The 27,173-nt window shown below is 31.4% G+C and overlaps 4 protein-coding genes across 8 annotated transcripts; 2 read left to right on the plus strand and 2 right to left on the minus strand.

The window, feature by feature from the left end:
• Positions 1 to 524: 524 nt before the first annotated feature.
• Positions 525 to 10,810, minus strand: LOC131940695 (sorting nexin-27). Its single transcript, XM_059299441.1, has 12 exons — positions 10,230 to 10,810; positions 7,387 to 7,469; positions 6,448 to 6,596; positions 6,098 to 6,290; positions 5,820 to 5,890; positions 5,607 to 5,708; positions 4,892 to 4,967; positions 4,546 to 4,706; positions 4,267 to 4,356; positions 4,004 to 4,153; positions 3,731 to 3,859; positions 525 to 3,542 (listed from the first exon to the last, which is right to left on the minus strand). Exons 1-12 carry the CDS (start codon positions 10,481 to 10,483, stop codon positions 3,483 to 3,485), a joined length of 1,518 nt encoding a protein of 505 aa, XP_059155424.1. The 5' UTR covers positions 10,484 to 10,810; the 3' UTR covers positions 525 to 3,482.
• A 1,155-nt stretch (positions 10,811 to 11,965) lies between these two features.
• On the plus strand, positions 11,966 to 17,938 carry LOC131940694 (serine/threonine-protein kinase RIO2-like). The gene is made up of 10 exons (XM_059299440.1): positions 11,966 to 12,174; positions 13,494 to 13,638; positions 14,453 to 14,566; positions 14,749 to 14,803; positions 14,913 to 15,033; positions 15,312 to 15,400; positions 15,535 to 15,726; positions 15,887 to 15,979; positions 16,445 to 16,517; positions 17,019 to 17,938. The coding sequence occupies exons 1-10, from the start codon at positions 12,109 to 12,111 to the stop codon at positions 17,730 to 17,732; spliced, it is 1,662 nt and encodes a 553-aa protein (XP_059155423.1). The 5' UTR covers positions 11,966 to 12,108; the 3' UTR covers positions 17,733 to 17,938.
• Positions 17,772 to 23,103, minus strand: LOC131940696 (UPF0729 protein CG18508-like). Of its 3 annotated transcripts, none has more exons than XM_059299445.1 (3): positions 23,034 to 23,103; positions 20,056 to 20,255; positions 17,772 to 18,531 (listed from the first exon to the last, which is right to left on the minus strand). In XM_059299445.1, exons 2-3 carry the CDS (start codon positions 20,218 to 20,220, stop codon positions 18,343 to 18,345), a joined length of 354 nt encoding a protein of 117 aa, XP_059155428.1. In that variant the 5' UTR covers positions 20,221 to 20,255; positions 23,034 to 23,103; the 3' UTR covers positions 17,772 to 18,342. The 3 variants fall into 3 exon arrangements, with proteins under 3 accessions (XP_059155428.1, XP_059155427.1, XP_059155425.1); XM_059299444.1 differs by having other exon boundaries at positions 22,797 to 23,092; XM_059299442.1 differs by having other exon boundaries at positions 22,789 to 23,092.
• Positions 23,104 to 23,307: 204 nt separating this feature from the next.
• On the plus strand, positions 23,308 to 26,842 carry LOC131940693 (zinc finger protein with KRAB and SCAN domains 5-like). 3 transcript variants are annotated; one of them, XM_059299438.1, is made up of 3 exons: positions 23,308 to 23,366; positions 24,065 to 24,872; positions 25,140 to 26,842. In XM_059299438.1, exons 2-3 carry the CDS (start codon positions 24,087 to 24,089, stop codon positions 26,793 to 26,795), a joined length of 2,442 nt encoding a protein of 813 aa, XP_059155421.1. In that variant the 5' UTR covers positions 23,308 to 23,366; positions 24,065 to 24,086; the 3' UTR covers positions 26,796 to 26,842. The 3 variants fall into 3 exon arrangements, with proteins under 3 accessions (XP_059155421.1, XP_059155420.1, XP_059155422.1); XM_059299437.1 differs by having other exon boundaries at positions 23,314 to 23,431; XM_059299439.1 differs by lacking the exon at positions 23,308 to 23,366 and adding an exon at positions 23,613 to 23,734.
• The last annotated feature ends 331 nt before the right edge of the window (positions 26,843 to 27,173 follow it).

Consider the following 27,173-nt stretch of genomic DNA (forward strand, 5'->3'; position numbering starts at 1 on the left):
ATCATTAGAAACTATAACACTGGCGCAAATGTTGACACTTTACTAAAGCAAATTTATTCAGCGTGAAATATTTTACAGTTCAATTTACTTTCAGTATGGAATGCCAGCAAAAGATTTTTTTAAATTATGTTGAATAATCTTTTTTAATGATCAAACAATGATTTACTTGAAAGAACTTCAATCCGATGACATTTGTCTTACATATATTTCTTTCATTTTAATAAAACTGAAAGGGGTTTCGATAAATAATTTTGTTCAAAATTTTGTGGTTTGTTCTATAATCAAAAATGATAAAAGAATTAATTAAACAGATGCTTACTGTCAAGGATGAGACAGCAATTACTTAAATGGCATTTTAAGTGAAAACATTTTTAAAGGTCACTGAAAAAATGTATTTAAACCATATCAAAGAAAATGTGTTTAAAACTATGAAGATAAAAAGTTGCCACCACACTATTTTCATATATTATATATATATATATATATATATATATATATATATATATTTATATATATATATATATATATATATATATATATAGGCCTATATATATATAGTAGGTGGATGTGTTTTTTATATTTACATAAGTAGGCCTATATAATAATAGGCATCCCAGGTTACAAATTTTAGGTAATTTTAAATATCAAACATGCATGCTCAACTTTAAATAGCTTTTATTTAAGTCAATAAAGTTCAAATAATATTTAATAACTAACAATTTAAAAGTCAAAACACTGCAGAATAACAGTCTTACATTATATTCTTCATTTACATCTTCTAAACTCACTGCATTTAAAAAAAACAGTAAAGTTAACTGCAATAGAGGTGAAGTTCTTTTTTAAATTTAGCATTGGAACATACTAAAAACCCGAGCCTCTATAAGCATACTGTTAAATAAATCTGGATTGTCAATTTGAAACCTTAACCTCTATAAGCATTGTTTAATAAATCTGGAGCCAGTTAATTTGAAACCTGAGACCCTGTCTTATAGTACTTGTAAATATATATGCAAGTGTTATTTAGATATAATTTACCACAGTAACAATTTTATTAAATTATTGATAAAGAGTGGCTGTATTTATAAATAAAACAACATAAACAACTAAAGCAATTTTTTCAATAGAATTTGAGCAATGCTGTGCGCTATATCACAAGAAACCTAAATTCTAAGCAAACAGAGAAAAAGACAACAGTCAAGACAGTACTTGAGTTACAATCAGAAACATTGGTGGCCACACTTTATCGTTGGGATAACACAGTCTCTGCAACTTTTTCAATTATTATGTGAACTAGACTTGATGTAACCTCAATGTCTGGTACAGTTTTCTGCAGCTAATCATTTATATACAAACATATACACAGAAGGTGAACTATGTCAACTTTTAATATATATTAAACAATTTTTAAAGTATTAACATTGCAAGCAAACAAATCATGAATGTTTTGTACATGTATACCCGGATTATTATTTTAGCTGTTCCTAAACCCATTCGACAAAATAAGGTTTACGATTAAAGCAAATAATATTGTTAGAAACGATAAATAAACTCTTAAATATACAAAGAATTGGAATTATTTTCTAACTTTAAAAATGGTCACAGAATTACGACAAAGAAAACTGCTTGAGAACCTTTATTTATTACAAACAAGAAACTTCCTGTAAAACATGTCATTCATCTTAAATTAAACCTTGCCTTTTACAATTTAGTTCTACAGCAAAGTTTTGTTGTTTGTATTTTCATTAGGTAACAACAAAGATCTGTATAAAATAAAGTAAAATGTTAGTTTCATGTTTGTAAAAAATAGCATTATCTATGTAAATTCACTTCTAAAGTTGAAATTATTTTATACATTATACCACAAATAAACACTTATTAATTCAATTTGACTTAAAAAATATACTGTAAGTTAATAAAATATCTGAACCCAACAACTTGTGTGTTACAACGGTTTTTCACTCTGCACGTTTAGAGTGAAGTGAATATACAAGTTCCACAGCGCATATCCATGGCAAGAGAAATGCTTAAGTATTTAAGTGATAACTGTGCAACTCTTGTTTTCACAGCCTTATTTCTCAACAGAGATGTTTGTCAAACAAACAGTTTTTAAACTTAAAGAATATCTGTTTATGAACCAAGAATACTAAGGAATCAACATTACTAGTTCTTTAAAAGGCAATGACAAAACTTCATACAAAAATCATAGTAACAATTTATGAAATGCTAGTAGCTGTTTATAGTATTTGGGCAACATGTTCATAAGATGGTGATAATAAATGTTGATTAATAAAACACACTTTATACAATTTCAAATCAACAACCACAATCCTTGTTATTGTTTGGTTTACACATTTCAATTCCAATTTTACAACAGTCTCACAACAAACTCACTATTTTGTTTAAATTTTTTTTAGAATACTTATGTAAATCCAGAATATGTTTTGATAAAAAAAACTATGGCTTATATAGTGTGCTAGAGCTGAGACAATTTATCATTAATCATGTGAAAGACAAGAAATTCTAAGTAAAGACTTTAGACACATGAGAAAACTTCATTTGGATTTCTGTGCATGTGTTGAATTACATAATACTTATCATTCCTAATTGAGTATTTATGTTGATGGATGTTTTTTTTTACAGCAAACACTTGTGGTGAATTAAAAACACTCAAATTTTATAAACATTTTTTGAAAAGTTTCTTTCAAACAAAAATGATTGAATCGCTCAAAATGAAGGTGCAGAAACTGAAGGAAACAAGCTACGTTGTGATTGAACATAAACTAATGGTAGATTAAAAATCAGTGTATTTGCTTATTTAAGAATTAATAAATCTTATTCAGTTAAGAGCAATTAATTCAAAATAATTGGTGATATTTTTTTACATTTTCAAAATTTGTATTTATTTCATTCTCAAAATACCCTCTGATTATAAAATAGATTAAAAAAGGTATTACTCTTTAAAGTGCAAGTCTATGAAATAAAAAACAGATTGCTGCTAGGAATATCATTATATACTTACTTGATACAATAAATCCTCACTGAAGAAGAATTTCTCAACTTATTAATAGGAAACTTCTATAAAAATTATTCTGGAAAGGGAATGAATTGTATGGTATAAACAAAGAAACACAACGTAATGTAAATAAAACAAAAAAGCTCTTTCAGAGCAAACAAAAAATTTCTGTGTAAAATGTAAAAGGCTGTAAGCCATGTGTTCGCTTTTGCAAAATATACATGAACAATAAATCATTGGCATAAAAAAAAATGTAAGATGACCTCTTTTTAAAAAAAAATGAAGATGCAGAAATTCCAGATTTAAAAAGTAATCAAGCACAGAACAAAAAAAAGTGCATATTTCTATAGGTTGTGTCATACAACTAAAGGTATATTGTCCCTCTGACAAATTCTACAGCTCTATTTGAAATGATGGCAACCTCTGCTGAACAGCTAACTGCTGAAGTAACAATACATCTTTATACATGTTATGTCTCCCATTGCAGCTCATCATATATCCTATCAAAGCAATCGTTCATGTAGTAAAACTGAATGGGGGAAAAATAAATAAGGGTTAATTTTATTTAAATGCAATATCTCATTTCTGCTAAATTTTGTTTAAATTCCATTTAAAAAATCTATTATTAATTAAATTAGTTTATTGCAATTTTATTTAATTTAAAAATTCAGACTAATCTTTAAAACTTTAAAATGATAAATGCCTGATTGAACTCACATATGGTGTAAAGATTTTGACTAGTCTTGGCTTCTTTCCTTGCCTGTTGTATTCAAAGTTGAAAGACATGCCCTCTTCATCAACAACATATGACTTGACATCCTTCCAGTTAAACTCAATAACTTGTGACTAAAATAAAACAAAAAATTATAAACTAAAAACAAAAGTACTCAAGTCCGCAATAAAAAAAAACGTTCCTTTATGGATGAAAATATGAATGCATGATTCATTAATTGTGCAAAGGATAATGAAAATGGAAGTTTTTGTAATTACCTCAGGAGATCCATCTTCTTTACAAGCTTGCAACTTGAAAGCTTCTAATCCTATTATTGCCACCACATGACCATCTCGTCTGGAGTCACAAGCACAGTGAGGAAATATTACCTCTGAGTAACCTTCTAAATGCCGCACTGTCTTTAAATACTGAAAAAATTGCATGCATTGGATTGGACAATGGTCTTTCTTATCAATATAAATCATTTAAGGTACAGTTAAACTATTCATTTTTTTCACATTTACACTGATCTTTTTTTTACCTCTAGACTATTTTCTGATTCTTTCAATGCTTTAAGATCATAAAGTTTGTCACCAGTTTTTATAAAACCTTTATTCACATCATCTACAGCCTGAAAACATAAATTACACTCTTAGAAAAAAATAACACTGAATTACAGCATATTTAAATATGCAAGATGCATTATTTGCATGTGCCAATTAATGTCAAGGTCATAATGCATAAGTAGCTTTACAAAATGGCATATTTTCTAAAATGTTACAGCACTAGTGACTATACAAGTGACATATCAACTCTTTACCTGCCAAAACAAAAATTTTAGTGCAGACGTATTTGAGGTAAGTGTCATCTCCCTGGAAATAGTAAACAGCCATTTCTTGAGTAAGATGCAAGTGGCAGTGGCGGTACTGTAGTTCTGGATATAAATATTATGAGGAAGCTCCTGTGGTAATAATTTGCGCTCTGAAACAAACAATTTTAGTTTAAAAATAATTCCTAAAAATAAACTACCAGCTGTTGTTTTTCTACACAGTAGCTTTCCACCAACAAAGCAAGAGAAGTTTAGTTTCAATAAAATATTCAAATAATCACACTAAAAACTATAATTTTGTACAAATAATTTTTATATTAAACTTTTTTACACTTACCAAAACCATATTCTACTGTTTCAAACAAATAAAAGTATTCTGCAGCATCCTCAAAATGAAGTTTAGCAACAACTGCCTAAAATTATAGAAAAAAAATTGATTTCCAAACTGATACAATTTTTTTTATAAAGCACAAACTATTCATCTCTCAATTTTAAAAAAATCAAGATAATTTAAAGAGTCTTTTTGTTAACCTCCATGACAAATTGAGCTACTTAGCACCATCGGTTGATTATGAGTTTTTTATTCAGACTAAAAGCAATGATAAAACCTGTAAAATCTGACATTTAGACCCTGAGTAATGATAATCTTCTTGTTAATTCAGCACAATTTGTGATTCTGAGAATCTGATTTTAAAATATCAGTTCATTTTTTTTAACAATGAGTATGTGAGTCAGTTACTTTTTATTTTAATAGACAATTTACTTATAAATAATTACCTTTTTTTAATACTTTCAGCACAAATATGTGCACATGAATAAAAAAAAAATGGAAATAACCAATGGAAATCCCAAAATCAGTACTTTAGGACCTTCCCCCCCCCCCCTCCTCCTATCTTTATACCTAGCTCAACATATAACATGGTGCTGAGTGAACTTGTGTGTCAAGAAGGGTCATATTTAAATATTTAAGGCCAGTAACAAGGTCTATAGACTAAACATTTTTAATTTCAAACAGACATGATAATGTCTCCAGATCACTAAGACCCACACACCTTATAAACAGTCTCTGTATTATCTGATCTACATATAGTCACAATGCACAAATTTTTATCGGGTAACATAACTTTAAGCTCAACTTCACTTGTTCCTTCTTCCTGAAATAAATAGAATCTGTATCTTTAAAACATCCTTTTTAAAAAAACTACATTAAAAAATTGATAATAATAACGACTAGCAGAAAAGGCAGGTACTGGGTAAAAAAATACCTCATCTAAATCTCCAGCAGCAAGAAACTCTTGCATTGTTTCACTTTCTCCAATCACTCTTACTGCACATACTGAAGTTAAAATTTGCCATTTATTTATTTTAGCTTGTTAGAAATTTTAAATGTCATTTAAACAATGTTAGTGATTTTTTTTTAAGAAAAGACATCAGTGGGTGATACTGACTTAAAAAACAAATATGTGTTGAAAAGTTCAAACATAATAATTTTGTAAGGCATGAAAAAGTGTTAACTGTGGCTATTAAAAATCGCTGCACAAACCTTTTTCTAAATATTGCTCCAGGCCCCGTCTTCTCTGATCTAACTGTTGTTCTGATAAGGTGAAAAGTTTTTTTCCTGGCAATTTTGGGAAATTGAAGTCAGGAAATTCTCTTTTAAGATTGTTGTGTAATGTGTCAAACTCTCTGTATCGCCTGGAGCATAAGTGTCTTCCAGCCATGTAAATATTAAACACCTGCAACAAAAGGATTAAGAAAAGAAAAATCTAAGTCACCACAAGATGACACAATAATTTTAAGTCTAATTCATGATTATGGAATTGAATTTTTAATACAAAATAACCATTTTCAAAAATGAATTCTAATCAATGATACTATTCTATTCTGACTTACCACATGTCTGTCACCATAATGGTCCAAATAATTACAGTCTGGTATAGAGATTGGAAGGGACCGCCTTTCTGAATAATCAATATAAGAAGGGCCGGAAGAGTCATCACTAGGCTCAAGTTTTTCAGCTACTTGCTCTGGCACTGAGATCACTTTTTAGGGAAAAATCAAATACTCTGAATACAAGTCAAGCTAATGAAAGGGTATGGCATACTTTAAAAAATATTAATCATCTTCTTTAACATGTTAAGCAGAATCAGTGGCTTCAAGGCACACATGATATTTCAAAAGAGGCAAAAAAGGAAATAATCAATATTGATCAGTACTGTAACAAAAATAGTAATGGCTCTTCAACTTCAAGATTAATTTTACAGAGCAATGCTTGTGTTTTTCTTAACAATGGGAAATCAGCAAAGAATGTTTGAAATCATTAAAACTTTGTATTTCCAAAATGTGATGATGGAAAATTAGGCAAGATTAGAAATAGGTCAGAGGTCAAGCAGATAAGTTCGGTAGAATAGCTAACAAATGAGAACCACTAAGAAATAAGATGTGAGATGACTGATGAAGTGAGACGGTCAGCTGAGTAAACAATGGTCAGAGTTGGTAAAAAGAGTTGGTTAGACAAAGTCAAGTGTTAGAAGCCAGTAAAGCAGAGATTGTATATTAGTTAGGTTACAGTTGAGTAAATGGAAATCATTAGGTAGTAGAAAGTTGTAGGGGACAGCTGGATAGCAGAAGGGCATGGGATAGTAGATGCTAATAGCATTAAGAGAAAGATATTGGAATGTGTATATATTAAACAAAGAATAAACTTGAATATCATTCAATTGGACAAGTGTTGATTTCACACTCTACATGGCACTAGAAGGGTCAATCACGTAACACATATATCCACACTACAGTGATATATATATATATAAACATGAACAAGTGACTCACCAGTCAAAGTTAAGGAATCACCACCAGAGCGGATGTAATCTACAACCTGTTTATGAGTAGCACCTTCAACATTTACCCCATTACTGAAATAGAATGTTACCTCTCTGATTCAGTATTGTATTTAATGTTATTACTAATAAGAAAACATCTTGATGATAATGTACATTTGAACACTAAAGTGTATTATAGAGTAAATACATTAGATTTCCTGCTTTTAGATTACCACTAAAATAAGTTTCAAGTCCACTATACAGTATTTGGATGCCTAACATTAACACTTAAAGATGCAATTTAACTTTCTTCCAAAAACAAAGTTAGAGTATGTTAGTAGGAGTATTTTGTAATTATGGAATGTAATCTGAAGTATAATCTACCTGAGCAATAGTTAAGAAAGAAAGAATAGAATGTCTCCCATTTTGTTAACAAGGTTCTGTAAGAAAGTCTTTTATATGCCTTTTATCTAATATATAAAGTTCAATTCTGAATTTTTTTTAAATTTTTTTTTTTTTAAATTCTTTTTTTTAATTTAAGACGATAGTTTGGAAATAAGGGTTTTACAGTAAAACATTCAAGCTTATATCTAGAGCTGAAATAAATTTGGAATAATAAAAGTGTCCGTAATGTTTGAGTAAAATAAATTGATGTGAACAGCGAATTTTTGTTTCATACATAAAATAATCATAAGCAATACAAAATACAAGGAAAAAATAGATGGAAGCTAAATCTTTCCACTTTTCTTTTTTTAAATAGACTATCAACGGTGCTAGAGATCATCCTATATAGACCTAAGCTGGTCGGTATAGTTATTTTTATTGAAAAACCTAGCGGGTGTCCATTGATATGTCACATAAATTATGCGAATTTTACCCCCAACCCAAAGAGTCATTGATAGCCAGACAGCCACACGAGACATGACAAATGACAGCCCCACTCACCCCCTCTCCAACAACAAAAAATAAAAAATTTCAATTTTAATTTGAGCCAACTGCACATCTATTAAAGCCATTGCCTTTTGCATCTTCTGGCGGCCAGACTAGCGCTGGGGGGAAGAAGCTACTTCCGAATAGTCACTTTGAAATATTTAATTACTTTAACTTAATCTGAACTAGTATGCAGCATTTGGACAAAGGAGCTAATTTTCATATAAAAACCTACCCAGACCTCTTGACTGATTTTTCAAATTTTGTATTAACCACTGTCTCTTATTAATTTAAAATTAATATTGTACTACTTTCCCATATACAAAGTAATCACATTTTCCAAATCTAAAGAGGTTCAGCTATAACCTACTGCTATTACTTTTCATTTTCTTTCAATTAATTTGAAAACAATATATATGCTCTAAATCAACTTTATGTTAATATATAAACATTTGTCTGCTCAAAAAAAAAAAAAAATGAGTTAAATAACCACTTGTGGTTCTTACTTTATAAAAAAATGTGATTTAGTTTTACAAATATATTTTTGTGAATTTTTTAAGATTCAGACCATCTGCCATGTAGGCCTATGTTGTTTTTTTAGTATGTAGCATTTGGACAAAGGAGCTAATTTTCATATAAAAACCTACCCAGACCTCTTGACTGATTTTTCAAATTTTGTATTAACCACTGTCTCTTATTAATTTAAAATGAATATTGTACTACTTTACCATATACAAAGTAATCACATTTTCCAAATCTAAAGAGGTTCAGCTTTAACCTACTGCAATTACTTTTCATTTTCTTTCAATTAATTTGAAAACAATATATATGCTCTAAATCAACTTTATGTTAATATATAAACATTTGTCTGCTCAAAAAAACAAAAAAATGAGTTAAATAACCACTTGTGGTTCTTACTTTATAAAAAAATGTGATTTAGTTTTACAAATACATTTTTGTTAATTTTTTAAGATTCAGACCATCTGCCATGTAAGCCTGTTGTTTTTTTCCCTATATATTGGAATATATAATATAATTATTAAAATTAAATCATAGTAAAAATGTACAGTTTATAAAATAAAGCATAACACCAAACAGAAAAGGCTGCACAATTATTAATGCAAATGTACATAAAAGAACCACCACTGTTTCATAATTTATCATTACAATTCAAAAAAGGTTTTGCAAACATATTTTATAAAATTTTCATTTATGTTCCCAACTTGCTTCATTTTTTACAGGCCTTATATTATATAATATATAAGACAGTGCATTTTAAATAGAAAACAACGATGATTAAGTATACTGATGTCTGATGAAAATAAACTCCTAGACTGGGTGCGTTAGCTTAATAGTAGATCTAGTATTGTTTTATGGTTAGAAATTAGGGTTGGGTGTATGGTAGGACTAGGGCTGGGGTTAGGGCTAGCATTGACATTAGCAAGCCAAATGAGTATTTTAGTTAACTACCAGTAACCTTACACCCCTTTATAAGAAGTTTCTTTTATTGGACACTGGTATAAAATGTAGGGCCTACTCAAAAAAAAAAACGCCTCCTCTCTTCTAAAGTGTAAAAAGCTAGAAATAAAAATTTGGCACCAATGGAATTCTTAATGCTTCCTCTAACAGTACTCTAACTCATATGATCTAGATCTCTAGATCTAGATTAGAATCTAGATCTAAATCTAGTCTAGATAGATTCTAACTACTTTAAGTCCTAAGAAAGACTCGATACTCGATATTTTTATTATTATGAATGATAGGCTAACGTCAACATTAGGCTATTTATCATTGCTTTATGAAGTGTAATCTATAGATTTCTATAGATCTAGTAAAAAGCAGACATCATTTTTTGAGGAAAATTATTAATATTTCCACTAAAACGATGTTTTGGTTACTAAAGTAAACTAAAAGTTTACTTACACCTCAAGAATACGGTCTCCTTTGCGAATTCCAGCTTTCTGGGCAGCGCCCCCTTCAAGAACTGCACTAACATGTTGAAGTGGTGCATATAGTACTCCATTTATCGATTTAAGAACGCCTCCTTCACTTATCTGTCCTCTCACGTTAAATCCAAATCCTGTAGAAGTTTTTGTAATTGTAACAATCCTTGGACCAGTAGGTTCAGAACCATTTGTTGGAGGGGAGGGGATGCGATCTTCATCGCTGTCGGCCATGCTGGATCACGTGACTTTATTTTCTTTTTTTTTTCCCTTTTTCCCCTAGGCCTAACGTTACTCTAGCCCAGCGTTCAACAGTTATTTTATTTTTAACAGTTAATTTACTTTTAACAGTAACACGGTGGCAACCAATTTTGCTGTAGATTTAGAATTATCATAGTTTGCGTTGTATTAACGCTCATGATACGGTGTACATTTTGCATATTATTGTAATTGTAAGATTAAACTATCATTAAACCACCAATAAATGTCATAAGTGATAACACTTATGTTTCAATCACAATCACACGTGACTGTCCTAATATTTCTATAAAAATTTAAAAGAAAAAAAAAACAGACAGCTTGTGGGTTACTGTTTAAATCTGGTCTAGATATAGATTTAGATCTAGATCTAGAACAGTCTCTATAGTCTAGATCTAAAGTATAAAATTAACCAGATTTTTCGTGATCCAAAAAAATAAAACATGAGTAGCAAAAAAAAATTATTTTGAATAAAGGAAAATTACCAAATAAATAGTTTTTGGCTCGAAATAACTAGTCTGGTAATAAATAGACCTACTCATCACATAAAAGTGATAGTGTGGGTGGGTATGTCTTTTGTGCATTGGATTTTCTCCCCAGCTGATTCTAAATGTAGCATTCATGACTTCAGTCTCACTTTTCGTTGCCATCTGCTGTTTCTTCCAGGCACCTCCTCGAAGAAAGTCTACCCCCCCCCCCCCGAACGAAATGGAATTTATAAAGAAAACATATACTTTTACCAGTGTCCGCCCCCCCCCCTCCGAAAAAATTGACCCCCCCCCCCAAAAAAAAATAGCAAGTCCCCCCCCCCCCCAGAAAAAAAAATCTGGAAAAAACACCACTGGTCATCTACTGTGTAATAAAATTATCTGCTTTCCTTGGGGGTTTACATTTGGTGCAGTTTCTTTCAGGTATCTCAGGCACACCCCCCCCCTCCGGACAAAACAGACAAATTTATTGAATATACGCAATTTAATTAAATAGAAAACGTGTTATAATATATACTTTAACTAATTTAACCAGTGTCCACCTCCCCCCTTCGGTAGTTTCAAGTGACTGATATCCCCGATATCCCCTTAGGGTTGCCAGATACCTTTTCCTAAAATACTGGACACCTTTCCATCCTTCCCTTCTCAGGTATGCCGCAAAGCAGAAGAAGGGGGGTAACAGAGTATTATTCATATACTTGTCCAGTATTTATATTTATTTTATCCTGGACAGTCTGCTCAAATACTGGACTGTCCAGTTCAAAACTGGACACCTGGCAATCCTATATCCCCCCCCCCCCGGAAAACATCTAAAAGAAACCTTTTGTATAGTTATTTTTTTATTATGTTCTTTTTTTAAAGACAAAAATTTATAAATTTAAAAATATCAATTATGTCAGCTCATTCTATCTATTACTATCTATGGCATTAAATTATCTAGATCTAGGCCTAGGCTTATTTGATAACCTGGCACCTTTAGAATATTTTAATCTGGCAACTGTGAAATAGTAAATACAGGGCCAACTCGTGGACATGAATGCCGTGTTCTGAAAATACTATTTTAGTATTTACTATTTAGTAGTCTATCTCTGTTGATCTTGTTATTAATTAAAAATGGGAAAACTAGACGTGAAAGCGCTGCGATACATGAGTAGAGAAGATTTTCGAGTACTTATAGCTGTAAGTAGATGTCTAAATTAAATAAGGTGTGATAGATTCTACAGTTTTAACTTTTAACTGAGTTTATCAGATCAGTGATTCACTCAGTGATCAGACTCAGTCTCAGTAACTTAACTTTAACTGTAACTATTAAGTTAATTTTTAAATTAACTACTACCAAAACTACTAACACTAGTCTACCTTGACTCGACTTGAGTAACTCGACTGAGCCTAACTCAGTAATCAGTTGAGTTTGAGTGAGTAACTGACCCCAGTAACTGGTGAAGTTTGAGTCAGTCGACTCTGTTGTAATTATTATTGTAGTTCTAGTCATGTACCAGAGTACTTAACTGGGTAGTCTCATGATATTCGGATATAGTGGTTATTATTCCGGAATGGTACAAAAAAAACCCAGTAAAAAACAGTAAAACCATATCATTAAATTTCTTAGTATCATGTCATGATGAATGATGTCACACCCAGAAATACTGTAAATCATATTTAAATTTTTTAATACATACTACATTGCTACATAGTATAGTACATAGGCCTAATGATTGTATTTATAATTATTTTAAGTGTATGTGCTAATTATTGCTGCTACTGCACATTGTTCTAGTTCTTCTTACAGCTTTAAGCTTTAGTAGGCCTAAATCTAATTGTTTTATTTTACTTGGCCTAGACTCTAGATCTAGAATCTAGTTGTTGCAAGTTTTTTTCTGTGTTTCTTTTTAGAAAAAACATTAGGCCTATACTATTTACTACACACGACTTTATTATTAACATTTAGATCTACTAATTGTTGCTTATTTTCTGTCAAACTTTTTTTTAAAGTTTAAACATTAATTTAATGCACTTGACTGTATTTTTATTTCAAGGGACAAATAAACTATGGTTTACAGTAACAAATGTTAACGAAAGACAACAAACAAAACCGGATAACTTCCGACGCTCTATCGTGAGATTACCATGTACTGAAGTGAATTAGTGTCACTGACTGTGACTGACTAGCTAGTTGTAGATCTATGTCACTCGATACTCTAGAAACTATAAAAGTATAGTAAATAGTGACTGGTAAACTTAATAATTACTAGTAACTAGTGGGCAGTAAGTAAGCCATTGTGAATTGACAGTAGACATGATGTTAGCCTACAGCTCACACCTATAGGCCTACAGAATTAAGTCTGATGCATTTCAGCTCTTTCTTCACTACAACTGGTTGATTTTAATATCTTGGCTGTCAGTTCAGTGAGAGGGATTTGACCGTGCCATCATTTGTACTACCAAACTTTTTTAAGCCAACACACTGCTATATATTTATCTCACCCCATTTTTTTAAGGTTGAAATGGGAATGAAAAACCATGAGTTAGTTCCAGCTGCCCTTGTTGCTGCGATAGCACACTTACCAGCAGGTGGTAGTCATAAAAAACTTCGAGAACTACACAAGCATGGACTTGTTGCTTATGAGCAAGGAAATAAAAGATGTAAGTGTTAATTTTGTTAAACTTTAACTGCTTTGCTTATTTCTTTATACTTAAGTTACTAAAACACATAAGCATAAGAATGGAATGAAACAGTAGTGTTGTGACCTGGACAGTCCCATGGATAACAAATGACAGACCAGAATGAACTGGCGGGTAGCGACACATTAAAATTAAGCCATTTACCAAGCAGGACATCCCCTCAGGTTGGTGTGACCCAGGCAGATGGTATGGATATTAAATTACTGACTGGAAAAGAAAGAACATAATGACGCTTCAGACATCCCCAGGACTGCTGACCCTAAGTGGACACCTGAGGTTGATCTGTAGCTGACCCTCCAGGGCCATGACAGACTATATATGACAGGTGACCCAAGCCTGGGGACTACAGATTCTAACAAGTGCTTGTGTCTTTCTTGTTAAGAAAAGAAGATTCTATAACATCTACCTAGCGGTCTTAGTCAGTTAGTGTTTGTTCATAACTGAACCGTTGTTGGCATATGATCTCACAATCTCCCACTCACAACATGGAGCTTTTGCAGGAAGGGTCAATTACTCAACCTCAAACCTGAATACTTAATTAAAAGAAGATTGATTCATTTATAATAATATCATAGGCATTGATCAAGTTTATGTTTACAATTTATCAAGTTTTAAGTTCAATAAACATTGATGATCATTTTTCTATTTGATAATTTAAATTACATAAGTTAATGAAGGGATAACACTTGTGGTAGTAGTAATATTATCAAAGTGCAGTGTTCTTTACAATACTGCTCTCATATTTGATAGTCAAAACTAAACATCTTTTTTTTAGTCAGTGGATACCGCCTAACAAATGCTGGATATGATTACTTGGCACTAAAAGTTTTGACAGAAAAGGATGTGATCTATTCTGTTGGTAATCAAATAGGGGTTGGAAAAGAATCAGGTTTGCATCTATTTGTTGTTGTTCTTTTTTTTTTGTTTTACAGTTAAAGAATCATTAGATAATTTCATGTAAGCTAACGAATTAAACCCACAGTTAATAACCTAATTAGCTAACTGGAAAAAATGTACTGTTTTTTCTCAAATAGGTGTACATAATAAATATTCATTAAATATTCTTAACAGATGTGTATATAGTTGCAGACGAAGAAGAACAGCAGTATGCTTTAAAGCTTCACAGGTAGTAAAATTTATTGTTTTAGATTTTTCAAATTTTAATAATTCAAGTATTTAAAGGTAATCTATTTGTATAGTGTAAGGTAAATCTAGTTGGTTGCATTCTACTCCAGATTAGGGCGGACCTGTTTTCGACAAATTAAGAACAAACGAGACTACTTGAAATACAGAAAATCTGCATCATGGCTGTACTTGGGGAGATTAGCTGCCACTAAAGAGTTTGCCTACATGAAGGTTATTTGTTTGTAAAGTTTGTTTAGATTGATTGATCTATTTTTATGTGTGTTATCATTGAATATATTTATTATTAACATGTGAATTATGATGATGGCAAGACATTATTTACTTTATTAAGTTGTAAAAAGCTGGATATTAATCAAATAACACTTGGGGAAACTTAACAAGTGCTCAGCTTTTCAAATTTATTTAATGATGAATGCAGCAAACGCATTGACTCTTACTTGTTTTTAGAAAGACTTTTATTTGCTTTTAACTCATACAACTCTTTGTAGGCTTTATATGACAGGAAATTTCCTGTACCAAAACCAGTGGATTCTAACCGCCATGCTGTTGTAATGGAACTCTTAAGTGGATACCCATTGTAAGTTACATTCTGCATAGTCTGTAAGTTTATAGTATTATTGTTGATTTTATAGATAAATATTCTTTTGTTTCTCTTTAAATATTTTCTCATTTATTCCATCTTTAACTATCCAAAACATTTTCTGATTATAGATGTCAGATTCATGAGTTAGCTGACCCCAGTTCTACTTATAATGAGTGTATGGAACTTTTGGTCAAGTTAGGCAATCATGGTGTCATTCATGGTGACTTTAATGAGTTTAATTTGATGATAGACAAGAATGACCATATTACAATGATAGATTTTCCACAAATGATATCCACTTCACACCCAAATGCTGAAATGTGAGTTAAATTTTAAAGTAATGATCATTTTTAGACAATTTATTTTGGAGCTTTCCTATAAGCTAAAGAAGGGACTGATACAAGTGTATATTTATCATCATATTAGTTCAAGCCATAAAAAACAAATTTCAAGAAATGAATTACCTTCCTTTTTTTGCAGGTTTTTTGACAGAGATGTGGATTGTATTAGAACCTTTTTTCTTAAACGTTTTAGTTACGAGAGTGAGTTATACCCAACATTTTCTGACTTGAAGTAAGTTATGGTATTTAGTTATTTATTCATTTAAATTTAGCTTTTTCTATTGTTGAAATTTTAACGCAATTAATGAGGAAAAATTAGTTTCAGAATATTTTTTTTTGTGCAGTAGAATTATTCAAATATAAAACACCAGGTAGTATATACTTTAGCCATTTAACTAAAATTAAATAAAGTCCCTTTTAGCCTAACTTAGTCATAGTCACTTTTTATACTAAACACTTTTTTTTCTCCTTTTATTGCTAGTATGATAAAGAATAAATATTTTATATTGGCTTAAAAAGTTAAAGATATATTTTCTATTGTAATTGCTAGATAAATGTAAAACAAAATTTGTTTTTCTTATTGATCTGGTAATAACAGATAAAAAGAATGTTTTTATTTTAAAATTTTGTAGAAAAGTTAACTATTGTAAATTATATATGAAGAATAAAAAGTGACAGATACTATTTTTTAATCTAGGAGAATTGATACACTAGATGTTGAAGTTGCAGCAAGTGGTTTCACCAAAGATTTATCTGATGCATTTGATCAGGTATGTTTATTGGACACTGAAGATTTTCTAAACATGTATACAGTCCTTTTTTCCAACCAGGTGGCATTGCCATGCAGGAGCTAGACATGATACTGTCAATATTCAGATTTAAATTTTATGTACCACTATTTATTATTTTGAATATACTTAAATTAGATCAGTGATTATTTGTCTTGTGTTCATGGGAATTTGTAGCACTACACTTATGATTTTGCATTCTGTGGGATTAAGTTGTTCATCATATAAATAAACACTATATAATATATTTAGATTCAGTGTTAAGCATTGGATAGAGGGTGTATTTCTAAAATATATACTCACAAACATCAAATCCATCTGTAAAATTTCACATTTTAATGTGTGTTAAAGATATTAATAAAACAGTGGCAACAAATAAACATGTTTTGGTTGCTCCATTTGATGTAGCCTAATTGAATTATTGATAAGATTAATATAAAGTTCTTATATTGTTTTATAACATAAACACATTTAAATTTTCAGACAATGAATGAAATTGGACTACTTGAATCTTGTGAAGTCGAAGACTTGGCTACTGGAGAAGAGGAAGACTCACAGGTGAAAGAAAACAGTGGTGACGAATCAAGTGATAAAGATGAAGAGGAGGATGATACTGTCCCACCTGGTAAAGACCCCAGAATTCTTAAGTGGCTTTCTCTATCAGAAACTAAAGATGGTGACATGTTGGAAAGCTTAGCAGACATGGGCTATCAAGAAAATTTGCTTTCTAAATCTCTTGAAAGTCACACCGCCTGCACTTCAAATGATTCTCCTAGTGTTTCGGAATCACAGACTGCAAATTTACAAAATATTGTTGAAGAAACATCAAGTTTATTTGTATCTGATAAACATTTACATACACAAGACAAACCTGAATCACTCTGTGATGATCAAGAACATTCACTTTTAGACTTGAGTCAGTCAAATCGTAATATTAGACCATTTAGAAATGAAACAAGTCAAAATGTAAATGAAAACCAAAAAGTAGATAGTGCATCTCATTTTACTCCAAGTATTGCATGCTCTAGCATTGCACCTGAGATTGCTAGGAGTCGTATCCGCAGTCAAGCAAAGCGCAAACAACAGGCCATTCAAGCAAGACGTGTTAGGAAAAGTGGAGAAGCATCACTTTTCACTCAACAGCGGAGAGATAATCAAGATGATATAAAACAATCATTAGACGCTGTGTGGTTTTAAATCTTTTTATTGTGTGGTTTTAAATCTTTTTATTCGTGAAAAAAAAATACCAAACCAATTGGTATCTGTTAATATAAAATTTGCATTGATTAAAAAAAGAAATTTGAACTAACCCTACAGTTGACCTGATTTGGACCTTGTTTTACAATGAAACTTGTAAATAATTATCTGAGTGTAAGCCTCAATAAAGTATTGATTTCAAACCATTTCTTTTTTATTACATAATCTCTGTGAACTTTACTTTTTAGACATGATGTACCCGCCAGTAAAATGGTCAATTAAATAGATAACTTTCAAGTTTGTTTGAAAATTAAATGCATGGAAAAAGGATGATGTAATTAATCTATAAATATACCACCAAAATCCTAATATTAACAAACTTGGTTTTCCAAAAAAAAAAAATTTGAAGACTCAACCTTTCCATTTTAGTAAAACAAAAAAAAAACTGAATAAATAATACAGTACAGCATTATTGTATCAATGCTATGGTAATCAAAATCATTTCAATAAACCAATACTGTTAGTGAATTTCTGGTTACTTGAATGAATGTTTTGAGTATAGGCATTATTCTTAAAATCACAGACATTTAGAAATTAAATACTAACTTCACTATTCAACTTTTACGTGTTGTCTACTATCAACTGGTTTATCTGGTAATAGACTCTCATATTCTTTGGGGTCTACTTCATCTGGTAATGGACTCTCATCTTCTTTGCAATCTGCTTCATCTTGTGACAGGCTCTCATCTTCTTTGGGATCTTCTCCATCAATAAGAGGTGTGGTCTCTGGTTCATTTTCCTAAGATAAGATTTGTGACAGCTTAGTTAAATTATAAGCAGATTGTAATAAATTACAATTCCAAGAAAATTAAAGGCTACATAACCTTATATCTTAATTTTCAGATAAATATATTAATGATAAAACCAGCACTATAATAAATACTAAACAGTGTTGACATAGCAAGACAACATTTTGATAAAGGTTTAACTTATTCTTTAGAGTCTCTTCTACAATTATAAGATGCTAAAAAATGGAAATGCCTTTTAATTAATTTCTTGAACAAACTTTAGTCATTCAGTGACACTGATGGCCAAAATGTAGATTAAGTTTATGATAATGTTTAAGGCTTCTCAGAAAAATATTTCACAAAAATAGGCTTCTTACACAAATTATGTCACACTACTGGGGGTGGCCTTTTAGCAGTGAAGTTTTCAGTAGTAAGTTATTTAGGGGTTCATGATTTTTAATAAGCTTGTTATATAGTTCACAATGTCTGGGGGATTTTTTTGTGGGATGAGGCAAATCTTGTGACTTAATTTTAACCAACTCATTTAAACATTCCAAACATCTCAGTGACAATGCAATATTTTTTAAAAAATCTTTTTGGACAAATATTCACAGCTGAGTGATTTTTACCAGAGCATCAACCACTAACTAAGAAGGGGCAGATAACAACTGTCTAAATTTTAGAGATTACAAACAACTGGTCAGGTTTTACGCAAATATTTTTAGTGGTGTCAACTTCATTTAGAACAAATGACTAAAAGCTGGAAAATAAAATAAATATAAATAGCTTTAAAATAATAGGCTTTTAAATGCACTGAAAATAAAATTAAAATAATGGCTTTGGGAGCTCATGACATCTTTTACATATTTTAGTGACCAAAGATTAGGCCTAACTAAAGAAAGCAAGGTTGTTCTATTTTCAGTGCATTTAAAAGATCATTATAAAGGTTATTATATTTGTTAGCTGGTGAAGGGAAACAACAAAATATTTTCGGCAATAATTCAACGTGGCTTGATTATATCCCTTGTGGAATATAATGCTCAAATAATATCTATATATATAATTCTCTTCTGGGAGCCGTTAGAAAACAAGCTGCAAGCGCGCCTTACAGTCCCCTCTCTTCTTCTCTTTCGCTACCTCCCACCACCCCTACATGGTCTGGTGAGCTGTAGTTCACTCTAAATGTTTACATTTTACAATTATAGAGCCGGGTTTGGTGACGGCTATTAGGGGCAGATAATTTAGTTTGAAACAATTTTAAAATTAGAGGAGGTAACTAAGAGGAGGCTGCTTTCACGGGGGGGGGGGGGGGGGGGGGTAGTGTTTTAAAGCACATATTTTCAGTGGCACAAATTATGAATTACTGAAAAGTAGAAAAAACAACAACTAAATAGCGGCGCATGATACACAGTGGGTCGGCTCGTACATTTATAAAGAGAAAAGTCTGCAGTACTTTTTAAAATATATTCATATAATAAAGGCAGTTGTGTATTTAGAAATATATTGTGGACAGCCCAATTTTTAAATCAACATACCTTGACTTTTTGTCTCTTTTTCTTTGGCATAGGACACACAAGATTATTTTCAACATTTTTTACCATTTCAGCAGGTTTGCTCCAAAACTTTGATAGCCATGGACTGATAAATTTATGAAATACCCACAAAAGGAATGGTACGACAATGCAGGGAACACAAACCATTGTGACAGTTTATGCCAGAAACTATTCAATTTTGCCTGGAAGAACAAATAAAAAAATCATTGTCAAGTTGCTAGTTATAGGTCAAATTTACCTAGTACATAACTCACTCCACTAAAACTGTATCCAAAATACTATATTTCCTATGTTAATAATACATTGTAATAAATATTATTGTGATTTAAATTAATACACATGCTAATTATGGTATTCTTGGGTTCTAATAAATTTTTTAAATTTTACTAAAAAAAAAACACGACTAAGATTAGAATAACAAATCCATATGGCTACATTCACAGTATTTTAAATTTAAAGTAAAAACTACTAATATATAACAAAAAGACTACAGTACAGTTAATAATACAGAACAAACTACAATAACAACTAAGTTTTACTTTATGCTCACTCTCTGTACAGTGTACACTTAAAAAGAGTTGAGTGGCAGTACAGTAATGAGAGTTAAATCCTACCAGAAGTTGTACACTACAACACCGGGTTTTTTTTTTGTGGGAGTTAAATCTAGAGACTACAATTACTTATAAGTGATGAACTTTTTTAGAGTGTAAACAAAAAAAAACATGATTATACGAATTATACCCTTATTTTGAGTGAGAACATAACTTTGATGAACTATGACCTGATAATAATATAATTATGATTTGCTTATTCACAGTCACAAATGTTGTCAACTTAGCACTGTAAAAACAGTCCACTGCCCGCACAATAGCTCACATGACCAAACATATTTGTCTTGTCAGTAATGTCAGTTCCACTGCCTTTACTTTATAAAAAATCTTAACGAGGTGGGACAAGCATTTTATGGGATAGCATGATCAGATGAGAGAGTGCATGGATATTAAGCTGATAGTCTTTAGTTCGGATCCCAGACTCATGTCAGTTGGACATTTCAAAGTGCACCCAGCTCTGATGGGTGTTTGATTAATTCAAGATAGGGAAAGCATAAGGGAATGGGCATAGTGCTGACCACAATATCCGAGGTCACAGAAAAAGATTAACTTTACTTCATCTTGACTGTCAGGTTAAAAAAGTTGCATTTTGGAAAAAAAATATTACTAAAACAAAATATGCGAACAAAAGATTTCTGATTTAATTAGTAGTAGGTGTCTTTATATTACTGTTTTCAGTCTAAGTTTAATTCAATGCAACAAGCCCACTGCTTGGTTGAGGCCATGTCAGGGGCTTGTTCTACCAGGGATTCAAAGGGTCGATTCTAAATATTATCCAAAGATTGATTAGAATAAAGAAAAAATTGGGGTGGCCTGGCTGAGCTGTAGACTGCTAACCCAAAAGTCTTGAGTTCGGATCATGGGTTCGAGTCCACCAAGCTCTGATGGGTAACTGACTCAGGACACTCAAGGCAGCTGGGCATAGATACTAGATAGATTCATCGATCATAATAGTACTAAACTTAAAACTACTACTACTGCTAACTAACTAACTACTATCTACTAGAAAATACTTAATACTAGATTTTGATCTAGATTCTAGATCTACTAGAAGATCTAATCTAATAAATGTTCTACTAGGGTAATCTATCATTTTAGGTATGTAAAAATTGCCTGCGGCTAGTAATGTACGAAAAAGTTACCTCATTGTCAAGGCTTTAATAGAAGTATATTGTGAAATATTTGTGTCAAATATTATAGATAAATAATAAATGAATAATAAACCTAAATCAATGGCTAAATATATCAATATAGGCCAGAAATAAACTTTAAACAGCAGTGTTTGCAAGCAAGATTTGCTATATATTACTATATAAGCAGCAGCCATTTGTAAAATAGAGTGGCTTCCCCAGAATCTTGCACTATAAGTTTACAAAAAAAAACTTAAACAAGATGGCTGCTATGGTAAATGAGCATGGTTGCATCTGTTGGAAACATCGCTAGTCTTTATTTAGGCTGATTCTAGCCGGAATAAGATACGCATGCGATATGCATGCGCAATGGAGAGAAACTACGACTTGCCTTAGCGGCGATGTTTTCGATGGTACTGCGCATGCGTGTGTTTACAACCGCAGAACCCTTACACCAACCCTAATCCTATCCTTAACCCTATCCCTAACCCTAGCCCTATCCCTAATCCTACCCCTGACCCTCATTCTAGCCCTAACCCTAGTCATAGGTCACTGCGCATGCGCAGAGCTATCTTTTGCCGACTAAGTGGAGACGTTGGGGAGAAAAATCTTCTTCCGATTAGACACTTCACTTTATTTATTACTGAAATGTTTTAATTCAATTGTTTAAAAATTAAAAACAGGTAGGGCCTACATAAAATAAATGCAAATGGCGAAACAAGGAAACATTTTTGTATTTTTCAAAACATAATGATAAATCCTCCTCAAAATGTGAAATAATTATTAAAATTAATTTATTTAAGGAGTCACCTGTTTTTCACATCACTAGTCGCGGGCGATTTTTTACGTACCTAATAAAACGATACGATAGATTACCTCTACTAGGTCTAGTACTACTTAGTCAGACTTAGTGTTAATGAGTATTACAGTGGAGTAAGTACTAGATCTAAGTACTAACTAACTAAAGTACTTACTTTCTTACCTAACCAGACAGTCACACAGACCAGACAGGACAGTCACTGAGTTCACTGACAGTGACAGGTGTAAATAAAAAATCAGTAGGGCCTAAATCTAGTTGTAAATAAATCTATATACTATATAGAATTGCAAGGCCAATCGTTTCAGTTAGATCTTCTATATAACTAGATCTAGATCTACTAATATTATTATATTAAACTATTAACTATCTAGCTGCTATTTTTTTTTTGTGATTTATTACCCTAGTATTTAGTTGGATCGAAACTGGCTAAGGAATCGGAAGTAAACAGTGGACTAACAGACTTTGCCATATTGTACATTAGTTTACTACAATTACTAGATTCCTTAAAAATAAATTATTTATTAAATACTTTAACAAAAATATCAAAATTTAACACGCTGAGTAAATTACATTTAGATATAGGATATATTTCGAGAATATTTTATTATAAATTTTATTTTTTCATTCAATTACAAGTTTGATGAATTATACATCCTTTTTTACATTGAAATCTGTGCCCACTTTTTAGCTGGCAACTCATACGCCATACTTCAGATAGGCCTAGTTGCTTGAGTAAAATTAATATTAGATTAGATTAATTTATAATAATAATATTACTTTACATAGCCTAGTTCTAGGTATTTAAAATTGCAATTTATTTGTGTGTGACATTTTTTTTAGAAACAAATGTGCTAATATTGATACATAATCTACTTTAAAAATATATAAATCTAGTATTAGGCCTGACCATTATTCTAAAGTTAAAATTTTCTTAGTTTGATCTTGACCATGTTTTTAAATATTTTTATTTTTGTTGAGTTTTTAAAGTAGTTTATATTAAAATTAAATATTAGACTAATAATTATTAGTTTATTTTAGACCTAGCCAGTTATGAAGTTTTAGATCTAGATCTATATTTAATATTAACGTTTAACTCCTCAGTAGGTTAATAAGTTGTTTACCTAGCCCATTAGGCATTAGTCATTAGACTGTCTAATAGACTTACCTATACTATAAATAATAAACTATAAACATTACAAATTACTCTGCACTTAATCAGTAATAAATAGATCTAGTAATAATAAATAATAATCACTTAATCAGTCTTAAGTCTTAATCTTTTCTTAAACTAAAAACTTTTCTTACTTTACTTGCAAAAGAAAAAACCTCATAGAGGATTGTGTATTAAATCAATTAATTTAGTAGGAGTATTAGATTAGATCTAATTTTAACTAATTTATAACTGAGTTGTTGTTTTTTTTCTTTTGCAGGTTGTGTGTATTAATTATTTAAATGGCTGCCAAAAAAAGCCCAATAAAGGACCACAACTTACAAATAGCTGCCACACCTGATAAGTTATCCTGTCCAGAAAATAGCTCTATTTCAAGCAGTTCATCTCAGAATAAACCAATTATTCTTCAGCTAAACACCAACAATTTTTCAGCTTCACAAAAACTAAAAAGTTTGCTGCCAAAAAGTCTGTTGCATCAAGCTTTAAGACAAGAGCCTGAGATCAAATCATATCCTGTTAGCCAGGAGACAGAACTTCAGCCTGGAGCTTTTGGTACTAATATAAGTGGTTTTACAACTAGTGATGCTGCTATTCATTCTCAGTCTGGTGATGCTGAAAACAAAGATAACTTGAATGCAGCTTCTATTGATTTTGGTTACTCAGTAACTACCCTTGAAGCCATCGAATCAATCCTTCGCCAACTAAATTCAAATATTTCACCCAGTAATATATTAGAAACCAATGCTGATAAACAGCAACAACCAGAATTTGAGCAAAGTGTTGAAAAATGTGGTTCATTTGGGGAAGAATCTCTTCATAATGAGCATGATTCCATTGAAACCCATCCACCCACTACAAATAATCCAGTTGCAACCAATCATGAAATTAATCCAGAAGGTAGTGCACCACCAGTTTCTCATGATTCTTCTGAAGACCAGGATAAAGATCAAAATGTTGTGAAAAAAACTATGGTTGAAGCTTTTGTTAAGATGGTAGTTTGCAGAAAAGTAACAGTTCAAAAAGTACATGCAAAAACTGGTGAAATTCTGGAAACTAAAGTGAAGACAGTATGTTTTATTTTTTAATACTTTAACCTGTAAAAATAAATTTATAATGGAGAAATACCTTTACATTACTACTACTTGTGGTGTATATTAAATTAAAATTATTTTCTAAAGTAAATATAATAATAGTTTTTCCAGCAAATCATCTTAAGTAGGCCTATATAAAATTTCTGTAACATGTAATATTTAAAATACAGTTTATATTTTAGATGTCATTTAAAAATTACTAGTATTGATACCCTCCTATAAAATTACCTTTTTTTATTCCAGGAAGAGGAAGAACCGGTTATTCTAGGAGTAGACTGTGTGGAAACTACAGAAGACTTAATGTCAGCTCCAATATCTGAATTTTCTTTAGACAATGCTGCTGACATTGCAGCTTCTAAATGGGGGGCATCATTAGATGGTGGGCTAAAGTTTTTAAGTGCTGTTTCAGAAAGTAGACAGAAGATAGGGAAAAGTGTATTGAAAGAGAGAATTATAAAATCAACAAAGTCTATGGAATTGGGTGGCCAAAAAGAACCTCACCTTTTAAAATCTGATGCTTCACATGTAAAAGAAGATACTGGCATGATAAAAACTGAACAACTTACAGACAGTGAAAATGATGATTGGAATGAAGAGTTGAATGATGACAGTGAAGATTATGTCCCCAATTCACACCAAATTAGTGCAGCTAAATCAAGCTCAAAAAATATTGGTCTTCATCTCAGTCAAATCAACCCTAATAATAAGAAAAATGTGGAAAATGATGACTCAGTCATTCTGATGCATAAAAAAAGAGGCAGAAAAAGAAAATGGGGCAATGCATTAGGTATGGCTTCAAACCTTAGGAATTGTGTATTTTGTAATAAAAGATTCAGCAGCATTAACTCTTGTGCAGAACATATGAAAAATGGAAAGTGTATTTCTTCCCTGTATTGTTTTATTTGTTCAAAGACATATAACAGTGAAGAAGAACTAGAAAAGCACCTCTCCACTCATGGGAATGAACCAAAGTCTAAAGCTTTTGATTGTAGTGATTGTTTTCGATCATACAGAACTAGGGCTGGCTATGAAAAGCATTTTAGAATGGGAACCTGTGTAAAAAAAGATGAATTGGAAGAAGCATTTTTGGGTCCCATACAGTGTGAGCTTTGTCCATCACGATTTAGCACTCAGGGCTACTTGAGGCTTCATAGATACAAAGTGCATGAGAATCCTAAAGACACACACACATGTCTGGACTGTGGAAAGAAATTTTACAGTTCGCTTGGATTTTACAAGCATAAAAATGGCCGTCCATGTACTGAACCTTTAAAATGTTGGGTGTGTGGGAAAACTTATGCCAGCAAAGCAAAAGAGAGTTTTAAGATTCATATGAAGCATCATAAATCTGAAGTGGGTGGTATAACATTCCACTGCGATGAGTGTGGCCGTGGGTATATGACACAGATGGCTCTGGCAAAACACAAGATATCCCATACAGGAGTCAAACCATACAAGTGTGATATTTGCGGGAAAACTTTTTCCATGCGGTATATGGTTAAAGACCATGCTCGTATGCACACGGGGGAACGACCATATTTATGCAGTTTATGTGGTAGTGCTTTTAGCAATAAAGGTCATTTAGGAAGACATTTAAGATCACATGAAAATGGAACTTTGTTGAAAAGAGGTAGACCGAAAAAGATAAAAGAGCCAGACAATAGTGTTCAGGACACTGAATTAAAGATCATCGACTTGGGTCAAACTCTACAAAACTTTGATGGGCAATCAATACAAGTTGTTAATGGACAACTGTTTGAGGCACAGACTCCCGGAGCACCAATGATAATTCAAGCTAACAATAATACAATAATAATTGCGGAAAGTTGGCCAACCTCTAATTCTTCTTCTTCATCAGTCACGCTTCCTACATCTCATGATATCACTCATGTAAGTTAAAAGTAAATAAAAGCAAATGACTGGAAATTAAAAGCTTTTGTTAATTACTCTCTGTCTTTGTAATTTATTTTAAGGATTTAAAACATAAAATATATTAAAAATTGTCATTACAGTGGTAAGGAACCGAACCTGACATGTTATTATTTTATTTACATACAGCAATCATTTACAGAATTATGAACCAACTACAACTACTCATCAGTAGTCTTTTTTTTTTACTTAAAATCAGTTTTATTTCAAAAGGTGGTCATCTACTAACAATCCGTTACATTTTTACTGCAGTTTTAAATGCAAGATGCAAACAACTGAGTCAACTATTAAATTAGCCTGTGTGTGCTACAAATGATGCATGATCTTAAATTCATATTTAAATTATTG

Source organism: Physella acuta, unplaced genomic scaffold, assembly GCF_028476545.2.
Source record: "Physella acuta isolate Inbredline_101_S28 unplaced genomic scaffold, ASM2847654v3 ptg000325l, whole genome shotgun sequence".
NCBI lineage: Eukaryota > Metazoa > Mollusca > Gastropoda > Physidae > Physella > Physella acuta.